This window comes from Spea bombifrons, chromosome 4, assembly GCF_027358695.1.
Source record: "Spea bombifrons isolate aSpeBom1 chromosome 4, aSpeBom1.2.pri, whole genome shotgun sequence".
Classification (NCBI taxonomy): Eukaryota; Metazoa; Chordata; class Amphibia; order Anura; family Pelobatidae; genus Spea; species Spea bombifrons.
The window spans coordinates 4,606,033-4,618,664 of NC_071090.1; the positions used below are offsets into that span (position 1 = coordinate 4,606,033).

Consider the following 12,632-nt stretch of genomic DNA (forward strand, 5'->3'; position numbering starts at 1 on the left):
TATACAGTTTGGGGGTTCCCTCTGTCGTGTAAAATAAACGTAGGGTCAGCGGCAGCCCTGCTGGGACGGTTCTTCTCAGCTGGTTGTGTTTGCGATGTTGAGATCTGCGACGTTCATCTGTTTCTGGACTTTATCTGCCTGACCGGTTCTGAGACCAGAATATATATATTCTATGGAACGTCGGGGTTCTAGCAACCAGAAGGGAACTCGAGCATACATTAGACGCGGTGAGGGTCTTGGCGAGGGTCTTGGAACCTACGTAGACCAGGAGTTTGAATCCTAAGCTGCCGATGTTTGTCACCATCTGACATCTGAACTGGTTCTTGAAAGACTATTCCCAGGTGGGGCGCCTGTCGGACTGTGACTGCCCGGTGGGTTCAGGGCTACTCGCTGCTATGACTCTTCTCGCACCACGGTGAACAACCAACCAATAGCGCTGCCCCCTCTGAAACACGAAAGGTTAAAAGTAGTTTTTTTTTTTTTTTTTTCTGGGTTCTTGGAATCTAACTGCCGGACGCGATCGTTCAGAGACTGATTGTAGGTATCTTTACGAACGCTCGCGCGTCGAGGTGAAGTCCCGCAGGTCCCGGATGTGGAGCGTTTGGGGGGGGGGTTTGTTGGGTTCTTATCTGTTTTATGTTTCGGCACTCGGGATGGGGGTTATTCCTGCTGGCTTTAAGCATTTCAGCGTTTGGGGGTCTGCAAGGTATTTTCCATAATTATTTTGTAGCTTATCGGGTATCGAGAGGTTCAAACCGATGGGGTTCCGCGGAGTGTCCACTAAAGAACGAGGGGCAGAAGATATTTTCACTCCATACTCAACTCACATCTTCAACAGAGATAGACACTCAGAGGGACTGGCTCGGCGGCAGCGCGTTTTGCGCGATACGGCACTCGCTAGAAGTATGTGCCGCGAAGGTGAGAAGCACGAGGCGTCTACGTCGAGCCATAAAGCTCTTTAATATCGGAGACGCGGCTTCCGCCGCCGCCGAGTCGAGTCCTCCTGTTTTATGCACTTGGTTGATCTGTTGCCCCCCAACTCATTTTCTGCTTTGGGGTTGGGGGGGATGTTCTGTTGGGAATAACTGAAAAGAAGGGGTGCAAAATAATCTGGGGTGGTCGCTCTATTTGTAACGCGCAGAGGAGCGCCTTGCGGACCCATCCGGTAATGAGGTTGGCGGTGAGACCCCCGTGGCTTCTCCTTCCTTTGCCCCCTATTCGCATTATCCTGAGACATCTCTCCGGGTCGATCTGCCCGGATGCCTTACTATCTCAGCGGACATGTGGGAGGCGGGGGGGGGTGCAGGGTTTGGGGGGTTTCAAGGATTTTCCCCAGCGAGCCGCGTGTCGGTCTTTGGGACGTTACAGTAGTTTGTTCATCGAGTCCGTTCAGTCCCTGCTTCTACCGTTTAGTAATTAGTGGCCTTTATTACAGTTTTTGTTGTATACTGTGAGAAGCAGCAAAGCACATTTAGGGGGCGACATGTCTGAAAGCGATAGCAATTTGGGGGGGGGTATTCTCATTTTTCTCTGTATTATTCACAACTTCTGTTTAATAAAACGAGCAAATGAAGCTGCGGGGTTTGCCTTTTTATTTGCTTCTATTAAAGAACTATCCAGAAATCAAAGGCTGAAAACCAGCCCCGTTACAAAGTGACCAAAAACAGGTCTGACGCCGTCAAATTATCCATTAAACTCCGTTATTCGGTTTCCACAACCAACAGCCACAAAGCGAGGTGGAGGTGCTGTGCGGCCATGTCGGCGGAATAGCCAGTACCTTTAACTATGTCCGCGCGGCGGCGTATGCGTGCGATATCGGTAAGTAAACAGAATACATAATTGGAAAAGCCCAAAAAAATCCGTAACATTCGATATTTTGTAATTTGTCGATTTACATTTTTTTTGTAAAATGTATATTTTTGGCGTATTCGGTTTATAACGGTCCCGATATATAATATATTCTCTGTGCATCGCATAACAATCCCTCTCTTATTACTTTCCCTTTAATTGAATTAACCCCTTCACATTTTCCCCCCTAATAATCCGGATACATGTGATACATTTCCCGTATCGGTATAAGCTGGACACTCGATAACGATTGTCTGCAGTGATCCCGGGGATCCCTGCTCATCCCACCCGGATTTCTTCACCCGTAAGCTCTGTGGGTTCAAACCGGACAATACTTGTATTTTTTTTTTTTTAATCATTTTTGAACAGATAACCCTTTATTCGCTGAGACGGAGATACGATGTAGGAATCTCAATGACTCTTTTAGAAGTATAATGCGACAGCAAGTCCTCTCGTTTAAAACAAAACCCATTTATTTCAGCTTCTGGGAATGTCACCGATTGGGTGAATACATAATAAATCCACCCTAAAGGCAACCATAGAGAGGTGGCGCCGCGCGGTAGAGAGGTGGCGTCTGCCTGTTCAGTAGACCACGTGGCTTATTGTAAGTTTTGACAGCAAGAATATGTTCTTCTAGTGGACCCGAGTCCTAGGGGCCAGACAGGGGCCGTGTCCATTAGCCTACCCTCCGGTGAGTAACGCTCCATGATAGACACAGATGTAGGACAGAGGTCTCTTAGCGTCTGCTGTGCCAGAAAGTTTTGCAGTCCCATGCAGTTCCGGGAGGCACCGAGAGCGTTCCGTGCTCCTGTAGGAAGAGGTGAGCGTTCTCTCTCTCTCTCGAGGTGCCGAGGTGCCTGTACCCCGAAGTTTTTCATTCGTGTTGCATAGATAATGGACCGCTTTGTCGCAGCACATGATGTATAATCCGAGGGGTCCCAGGAGTAGGACTTTTAGAGAGTACTCGGTGCAGGGAAGCAGCTCCGGTCACCGCAGGGATACAGCGAGTGCTCCAAAAAGCAGCGGAACCGACGAGGACAGCCCGGAAACCCCGCCGCAGTCCTGCGCGTTCTCCTGAAACGAGGAAACCGAGAAAAGGAATTACGCGGGATGAACACACACCGACCGACCGACTTACTGAGCGCCGGGAATCCAAAATACTGCCGGGGCTCGTCCTCTGTACGCGAATCTTTATTCCATCCAGCTGTGTGGGAGCCGTCGGCTAAACGCAGCCTCTCGGCAACAACCTATCGCGCAAAAGAAGAGGCGCGCCGGATCCAGTGCTGGCACGATGGAGCTGCGCCTCAAAACCTCTGTGCATTTCACTGTATCCGGTGCGCCTCGGGGTACCGGGGGATCTTACTGGGGGGAAATGTCAATAATGGGAACAAATTGGGCAGCAAAAGGAGGTGAGTGCACCTTCTGCGACACAAAAGCTAGAAAAAGGGACTCGAAGCCCTGCTGAATAAAGTTATTTAAAGTATAGTCTGAAAAAACAGCGATAGCAATAAGTAGTTAATTTGGTATAAAAAATGACATAATTCATAATATTGTAGGAGTCGTGTTAAATATATTTGATGAGTGATTGTGTGACGGCCGCGCGTTGTTATAACTCACCTCTGCGTGAAACGCGTGGCAGGACTCGGGCCGGCGTCTCAGTTTCTGGGAGCGCATGCGGTCGCACTTCACGGAAGCGTTATGTGCGGCGGAGTCAAGGAGAAAGACAGAGAAAAACACGCTCGGGATACAGGACCCTCTTACTGGTCGCGGAAATAAGAGACGCTATAGGGGGCAACAGAACACTTTGGGGGGGGGGAGTTAAACTGGGGTCCCCGGAGCTGGACTGCGGTCAAAATGTCACAAGGGTTTCTAAAACTTAGGGTTCAGACATTATTTCTATGGTCCTAGGTATTAATACCTCAATGCCCCAAAAGGGTTAAACGATACATGCACCCATGACACTGCCTATTCTCTGCGGGGTTCACTCTGTCAGGATATAAAGGGTTACAAGAACACAAAAGGGGACATGTTTGGGGGTCGGCGGTTTTGTTCAGGATATATTTGACTTCTTTGGCTTGGAGCAGGACGGGTGGGAAGACGCTGCAGTCACAGGTGGAGTCGCTGACCAGGAGGAGGAGGTTGCTGTACGACACCTGATGCATCACGAACATCCTGCGGGCAAAGAACGGGGAGAGGTGGCAGGCTTTATATACTGTATACAGAGGTAACAGAGCAGGGCAGTACACACGGCACAGTGCTGTATACAGTAATATAACCCCCAGCGCTGTATACAGTAATATAACCGCCCCAGTGCTGTATACAGTAATATAACCCCCAGCGCTGTATACAGTAATATAACCCCCCAGCGCTGTATACAGTAATATAATCCCCCCCAGCACTGTATACAGTAATATAACCCCCAGCGCTGTATACAGTAATATAACCCCCCAGCACTGTATACAGTAATATAATCCCCAGCGCTGTATACAGTAATATTACCCCCAGCGCTGTATACAGTAATATTACCCCCCAGCGCTGTATACAGTAATATAACCCCCAGCGCTGTATACAGTAATATAACCCCCCAGCGCTGTATACAGTAATATAACCCCCAGCGCTGTATACAGTAATATAATCCCCCCCAGCACTGTATACAGTAATATAACCCCCAGCGCTGTATACAGTAATATAACCCCCCAGCACTGTATACAGTAATATAACCCCCGCGCTGTATACAGTAATATAACCCCCCAGCACTGTATACAGTAATATAACCCCCAGCACTGTATACAGTAATATAACCCCCAGAACTGTATACAGTAATATAACCCCCCAGCGCTGTATACAGTAATATAACCCCCCAGCGCTGTATACAGTAATATAACCCCCAGCACTGTATACAGTAATATAACCCCCAGCACTGTATACAGTAATATAACCCACAGTGCTGTATACAGTAATATAACCCCCAGCGCTGTATACAGTAATATAACCCCCAGCGCTGTATACAGCAATATAACCCCCAACGCTGTATACAGTAATATAACCCCCCAGCACTGTATACAGTAATATAACCCCCAGCGCTGTATACAGTAATATAACCCCCCAGCGCTGTATACAGTAATAACCCCCCAACGCAGGATGCTTTATACAGAGAGTGAAAGGGAACCGTAAGAAACGCAGTAACTTCACACTTGTATTATATAATTGGAAGCCAGTAGGGGGCGCTGTAACCTCATTCTAACTCGATAGCGTTGGCTGCAACATAACTGTCTGCATGATATTATGTAATGTATTATCGTTGCTTTAAGTGATATGATGACCCTGATTGCTGTGATTTCGCATTATTCTCCCCCAGCTCACGGCTAATCTGAAAATCCCTTCTCACCGCATCGTACAGCAGGCGCGTTAATCAGACATCTGCTGCGTTCTGGCGCTTTATATGAATGCCCGGCACCCTATTCCGGAAGTAGTCCCCATGCCGCTTTACCAGGGGCAGATCACCCTGGGGCAAAGGAGATGTAGGTCTGGGGGCAGCTGGGGGGGCTTCTCTGGGTGAGGCGCAGGGAAGCGGCCCCATTAGATACATCAATGCTTATATACAGACGCTAATAGCGTCTACAGACCCCAGACATTCCATATTAAAAAAAGTGTCGCATTGTAACAAAGTATCTGTTACAACGAAATCATGTTTCTAAATGAGAAAACATTCCGATAGTTGCTATGGTGACGTCACCAGTTTTACAGTAGTGCACATTCATAATTGCTTTTTAAACATTGACGGCAAACAAGGAATAGATTGTGAGCTCTTTTGTATTAACAAATCTGTATAAAGATAAAAGGTCCATTTTAGGTTTTCTTTAAGGACAGAGCTGGGGTTTTTTTATATTTTTGTACCCTTCGTGACCCTGGCTGTTTTAACATTTAGATGTAATTTCCTTCTTTCTCATTTTGATCATATCATTTACTATATAAAATAACAAAATATGGTGAAGATTTAAAAAAAAAAACAAAAAAAAAAACACCTTTTCTGACTTTAATTTGATTTTTTTATTCATCTACAAAAGCTAATGAAGGAACCTGCTAAATAGAGTCTAAAATTTGTCCTGAGTTTAGAAATAACAAAATACATAAAAACATTGGCTATAGGACTAGTTATAGTCCAAATAGCATATTGCGATTTCAAGACCGTTTTTTAATCTTGTCATACTGCCCCCATGTCCTATTTGTGACATCTCTAAAGCTGGCCAATTCAATTTATTCCATCAAACCATATATTTTTCAAAACTCCCAGGGTAATTTCAGATTGTCATTTTAATCCTATTGTAAACTATGGCACTTGTAATTGCTCCCCGGGGCGATCACACGGTGCCCAGGAGTTTTTTTGTGTTGCTAAATGTGTCGATATCCCGCATCACAGCTGGATATCTCTTTCTAAGCTTGTTACTGTAGAAGGGCGAGAGCGATAACATGGGTCCCCAACATTTTTGTTTGTTGATCACTTTTTGAACTCGTTTAAGCTCATGACGTGGCATGCACGTCAAGTGTCATGAACTGCATGCATCAGTTATTGTCAAGCATTTATAAATGAAACGTCAGCTGGTCAGATTGTCCAGTTGTGATAAAATAGAGCTACATTGTCGTCGTTTGCCCAGATGAGAGATTTACGGGGGTGTCGAACTCCAGGCCTTAATGGCCTCCTTGCTTTGAGCTCAAGTGATTTAATCAGTTCAAGTGATATTGATTGAGCTGACAGTGCTCATGCGGGGATATCCAGAAAATCTGATCTGTTTCTGGCCCTCGAGACCTGGAGTTTGACAACCCTGGATTAGAAGGAACCGTGTGACCGAGAAGTCATGGACAGGTATAGGTGAGCCCTTACTTTTGGCAGTCCCCGCACTCTATCAGTCCGTTGGCCTCCTGGATTGAGGTCTCATGTACGAAGGCAGGGTACTCCGTGTCACACGGCTGTAGCATGTCCTGCTTCTTGTGTTTGTGAGCTGGAGACCAAGAGGAAGACAAATCAGGTGGAGTAACAACCGTTTCAAAAGCCAGCAAAAATGTAGGGATTTATGAGATGAGGAAAGAAGCAAAACGAATGGAGAAAGAAGCAATTTTGAAAATGAAAATACCTGAAGCGAAAGCAAGAGCCAGAGAGGACAGGAAGATAAAAAGAGTAGGGGAAGAGAAGGAGAGAAGAAGAATGGAATATAGAAGACAGAGAAACGAAGGAAGGTTGGAGGTAATTAGCTCCTGTGGGAATAACAGGGACAGCATGTCGGACTGCGAGGGGTTCAGGCCATCTCCGGCCCCCCGATCAGTATGATCACAAAGGCTTTGCTTCCGTTATATGGATGTCTAGTGTCAGACTCTTACTTACAGTGATGGAAGAATGACTTTGCTGTATGGCACAACACACACAGGTCACACGATGAGTGATGCATCGGGGAGGTCACAAGGAGCAGATGATGAATGTAAGGAATGAGGACAGAAAATGGAATAATGAGACAAAATCACATAAAAAAACCCATAGAAACATAGACAGAGCAGGTAGAACCCATTCTGCACATCTCATCTGCCTGCTTTTCCTATTGCAAAGAGTTGATCTTGTCTTCAGGAGCCATATGCCCATGCATGTTTAAATCCCCTCACTGTATTAGCCTTTACCACCTCTGCTGGGAGGCTGTTCCACTTATCTACCACCCTCTCAGCAAAGGAAAACTTCCTTACATTCCATCTAAGACTCAGACCCTCTAGTTTTAGATCACGGCCTCTTGTCCTATTATTTCTTCTCCTTGTGCTTTGTTAAACCCCTTTATGTATTTAAGAAGTGTCATAGCTTCAGCTCATCAATACATTACAGTTACAAGCTTATATTACACAGACATTGATGACATCATAACCAAAAGCCAACAGACTCTATTACTGCAGCACAGCGGCACACGCTGGCATCTAAAAGGTTTTCCTAATGGAACCACCCGCAGCTCACAATTCTGCGTTTCCTCGTTCCGTTGGCCCTAAGGAGCCACTGCCTGCTCTGGAACCGAAGTCAGAAAAACATTGTACATGCGCAGCACCTTAGGTACCAATTAAAGGAGGAAACTGTCCAAGATCTTAAGAACCTTGGGTTATAATCATAGGGATTCTCCTACCTCTTCCAATTCACTCGGCAATCCTTCTTCTCGTACTGGAGAATTTCCCAAAGCCCCTCTGAGTTTGAGGCAGTAGTTTATACCCCACAGACTGGTGACTTTGCCCTGTCAGCTGATATGTGAGCCAGGTGTCCATACAGTTATAAAATCTGGGTAAAAATCCCTAAAGCGGTGAATTTGCTTGCAGTGACTTGGCTCCAAGGCCCAGCATTAGTGGTTTCTGGGCCGACTGAGCTCCTTATGGACCGTAGGTCATAGACTTTTAATGAATAGCGGCAGGTGTCCAAGGATAACTCTGAATTCTGCTGACAAGTCCTATCAACCTAACCCCTGGGTCATCGTAGTGACCATCATAATACTCCATGTGTGGCCCCTCGATGCGTTAGTCCATCCAAAACCTGCCCCGAGGCTTCAGGTGACCTACCTTCTGCTGTGTTATCAGAAGCCCAGAACGAACAGAAACTGAACTCCAGCAAAAACCTGCAAATAAGAATAAAATGGGAAGTGACGGACAACGACCGGACGTACGACGGATTCTACACATTGTAGCAGATTCATTTATATATTTTATCATAATACTTACAGCACAAGGTTGCTGAGAAGCCACTGAGCGGCTGACATCAACGCGAACAGCGGCTAGATGATGAAAAGGGGAAAAAAACATATATTTTAACGGAGCCGATACTGAGAAGAAGGTGAAGGACAGACAGGTCAGGATGCCCCACGTTATCTGCTACTTACATTGAGGAGGCTTCGTGCTCCACTGTGATGGTTATACGGCAGCTTACACATAGCCTGGTAATCATACAGAGTGACCCTTAAGGAGGGAAGATGGACACAGGTTTAACAGTAAAGATGGCAGATATGATATGGAAGTTATAATAAATAAATCAGTATATGAATGAGAAAGCTCTCATTCTGATACACCCCGCTAGGTCTTGTCCGATGAGCACGATGGAACGCCTAGTGTCTGTTAGAACCTCCTGGGTATACATGAAGGCAAACAAAAGACAAAGTGGGGACTTGAGGACCATGTGGAGAACCTTTCCTCCAACCTCTAGATGTTTTATCTCCAATCACGTAAGTGCGTCTAACCCTACGATGTCACTGGTTGTATACTTTAAATAAGTGAGGTGTTTAAAGCTTACTGTCGGAATATCCCCATGTGCAGGAGTTGGGTCATCAGGGAACCGTCAACTTCTCCGAGGAACACTCCAGCCTGAAAAGGAAAACAAGAGTGAAGAAGAAAGATGGAAAGGGGAGGAGGTCAGGCTTTCAAGAGATCTGAAGGTCTAGGTTTGGAATTAGCGAATAAGTCGCATTTTATTTCTGGAACAATCGGTTCTTTTTTTTCTTTTAGCCCCTTTTTTCTTCATCATCATCAATCATCGTTCTTTGTTGATGGGACCCGAGACCTCCATTGAGTATTTATAAGATCAGTGGTGACGAGGATGTGAGGAACGTTCCTGTTGTCCTGGTTAAGACGTGTTATTAAACCAGCCGCCCGGCGTTAAAAATAACTTCTTTTCGAGATGCGCTTCTCAAGACTCTGTAATCGCTGGCTGCGTCTCCCAGCTGATCACTCGAGAGATCCTCTGTGAGGGGACGATCCTCTTGAGCTCCTCTTCAAGCTGGAAACGTTGAGGTCCATCTCAAACTAGGTTAACAGATCTTTATGGATTGGGTTCATTTCATTTATAAAGCCATTTCCCGCGGTTTCTATACGCATCATTGTGACGTTTATGGCTGTAGAACCCTGCGATGCCCTCATACCCAGCAAACATTCCGAGGGGCACTGGGTGGGGGCAATGGGCGACGGGGGATTCGGGGCACAAAGAGGGTCATTCATCCAAACCGGGACTGTTGTCAGGTACGTCATTAGCGAGACTCGGAAGGATATCCGTGTCCGCGGTGAACGCAGGCAGCAAAGCACGCGTGTGACGATGCGTGTGTAACCGTGCGGAACAGTCACCTCTGGCGCGTAATAGGTTTTTAATGACCAGCAGACGGAGCTACAGATGGGCGGCCACGGCAAGTGGATCTGAGGCCTCTTAACGTGTTTAACATCTTCGCTGCCAGGAGAGACAGCCGCGCTTAGAGAGCGCCAACGCCAGTCAGCGACCGGGTAGACATCTGCTCGCGGCCTCCGTGGTCTCTGACAGGTGATCCTTCTCAGGAATAAACCAACAAAGGGAGCCAAAAAATGACATTCTCTAGAACTATTATTCTCTTTGAAGTTTGAGGCATGGCACGGTACCCTGTACCACGCAACAAAAGTGATAAAAAAAATATATATATATATAACTGGTGCTCTATTGTATGCCTAGTTCTGAACAGAAATCACATAAAATAACGAAATATCTTTGCAGCCTTATCTGTTGCCCCATTTATATGATGAATCTACCCCACTTACCTTGTCTGGGTCCTTGGCTATCACAATGAAGCCGTTATTATCAATAAAGTAGCAAACCAGGGTCTGAAAGAGAAACGTTAAAAAAAATGACCAAAGACCATCAAATTATAATAATAATAATAATAATAATAATAATAATGATGTATACACCAGCTTGGTGCCCCAGGCAGCTGCCTAGATGGTACGGTTGGCCCTGCATCAAGTGGCCTCACCATGACCTGAACCCCCTTCCTTCCCAGTAATGATAATTATGACATCATACGTTACCTCATCCTCGCAGCTCAGGGGACAGAGACCATCCACGCCGCCGCACTGCGGAGAATAAAATACCGTGACAAAAAGAAAAGGAACATTATGTGGTATTCTGATGTTTTACTCACATAAGTTTATTTCATGCAGGCAGCCATTTTGTCTCAGTAAGCGCCGCCCTCTTTTTTTTCCCCTCACACAAACGCAGCACTTAGGCTCTGCTTGCCCCTGCTAACCATTTTTCGATGCAAATGCAGACAAAATATGCTTTTATCTGGGTTCAAGTATTAAATCAGAAAAGCAGAATTCAACTGCTCCGTGACCCCCCCCCAGAATTAACCCCTTCGTCCCAACATCCAGATTTTGGGTGAAAAAAAACCTGAAAGCGGTGAAGTTGACGGACACATTGAGAGCGCAGCTCGTTAAAGACGACCTCATGGCTGCGTTTTATTGTCACAGGGCTTTGCGTTTATTAGTCTTATTTCTTATTCATAAAGTTTCTTTGATCTTGTAAGAAAACCAGAGTTTTCTGCTGGTGGCGACGCTACGGAAACCGTTCAAATCTGCTCGCTGCTGGAGGGCAACAGAGCCGAGGCGCTTAAGGGAGCCGCAAAATTGTAGCTGCCGACCCACCCGACGTTATTAAACTTTTAAATCCGAACAAGTCGGGTTCGGAGTAAAGGATTCTGGGAATACTTACGTCAGTGTCGTTGGGCTGCGAAGAGAGGGAAGGAGCGGGAGAAGAAACAGAGGAAAGGTGGAATTAGTACAGGTGGCTCAATGATTCTGCCTGACGCCTAAATAGATGGCTGATACTCCTTATTGGATCTTGGCTCAAAGGCCTTTGGATTCACATTTGCCCACAAGAGGGTTGTTTTCCGATGAAGGGTAATTGCAGCCTACCTGCCGTGTCACCCTCCAGAATATGTCCTGCAGCACGGAAAGTTTCATCTGGACCCCAATAGCTGAAAAAAAAGAGCAGAGAAAATGGGTCAGAAATGATCTCGACGCTGAATTCGCTGAGGCTGATGGGAGTTGTCAGTCGGTCCCCTCCAGGAACCAATTCGGAGCTAAAATGGATCCTCGGTCACCTTGTAAGAACTTGAGTCGGTGACCAAAGGTTCTTAATGTGAAGCAGTTGCCATGGGAACCAATGGAATGATTGTGCCACATTCACCAAGTTAGGTGACCACCCCACCTGATTGCCCCTCTCAGCAGACATGGCCCACAATGTGTCTGTCGCCGGTTTGCGTTCCCTTTCGATTTCTTTGGCCCCGATTAGAGATCCCGGTAAAGCCGGACTGCGAGAAGCCGAGTTTCTCCCGGCCAAGAAGATGTTAACTCCGCATCAGATGATCCTGATCTAAGAATACTTCTCCCCCCTCTTCCCACGTGTCCCTCCGCTCTCACCTTCCCTCGCTTCCGCCTCTCACTCCTCTGCCGTCAGTTACTCGCCCCCCAAAACCCGAAGACCTTCCTATGGGGCCACCAAGCGGCCAAGCCAGGTCGCACCCCAGGACGGGACGAGAAAGAGTAAGTTCTGTGAGTCCGAGGAGTCTCCCCCTGCGTAATAACATGTTTATCGGAGCACAAAACACCCCCCGAGCGCATGCCCAACGTGCCCAAAGGCAATGACGTTATTGACGTTACAGCTTGCTACTTTGTTGCTAAAAGGCCAATCAAATAAACATTCTCTCTCTCTCTCTCTCTTAATTATTAACGCGAGGTTTGTTTCTGGTGACAGAGCTAAAATTAAAGGTGCTGTTCCACCAGCTCTACCGAAGGTGACTTTAGAAAAATTATTTTCATTTTTTTTTTATGGGAACGCCTAATTATCATGTGACACAAACGCAGGCACAGCGCCACGGATTGTGATGGCGCTATATAAAGCAAAACATGATAATAGTACTCTTCCTAAGTGTGTTACTTGCACAAGTAGCTACCAGCAGGTTCCGTAGTCCCCCCATCCA

General features: G+C 46.4%; 1 protein-coding gene across 1 annotated transcript in view; it reads right to left on the bottom strand.

Annotated features, from left to right (window-relative positions):
• Positions 1 to 2,710: 2,710 nt before the first annotated feature.
• Positions 2,711 to 12,632, bottom strand: part of CACNA2D4 (calcium voltage-gated channel auxiliary subunit alpha2delta 4) — a 57,003-nt gene continuing 47,081 nt past the window's right edge. The window contains exons 27-39 of the mRNA XM_053464369.1: positions 11,566 to 11,627; positions 11,363 to 11,377; positions 10,681 to 10,725; positions 10,414 to 10,476; positions 9,149 to 9,219; positions 8,742 to 8,817; positions 8,584 to 8,636; positions 8,425 to 8,480; positions 7,229 to 7,249; positions 6,731 to 6,848; positions 3,908 to 4,020; positions 3,466 to 3,548; positions 2,711 to 2,922 (exon numbers count right to left, since the gene is read on the bottom strand). Coding sequence (XP_053320344.1) covers positions 2,836 to 2,922; positions 3,466 to 3,548; positions 3,908 to 4,020; positions 6,731 to 6,848; positions 7,229 to 7,249; positions 8,425 to 8,480; positions 8,584 to 8,636; positions 8,742 to 8,817; positions 9,149 to 9,219; positions 10,414 to 10,476; positions 10,681 to 10,725; positions 11,363 to 11,377; positions 11,566 to 11,627 — 863 coding nt within the window. The 3' untranslated portion in view covers positions 2,711 to 2,835. The remainder of the gene's footprint in view (positions 2,923 to 3,465; positions 3,549 to 3,907; positions 4,021 to 6,730; positions 6,849 to 7,228; positions 7,250 to 8,424; positions 8,481 to 8,583; positions 8,637 to 8,741; positions 8,818 to 9,148; positions 9,220 to 10,413; positions 10,477 to 10,680; positions 10,726 to 11,362; positions 11,378 to 11,565; positions 11,628 to 12,632) is intronic.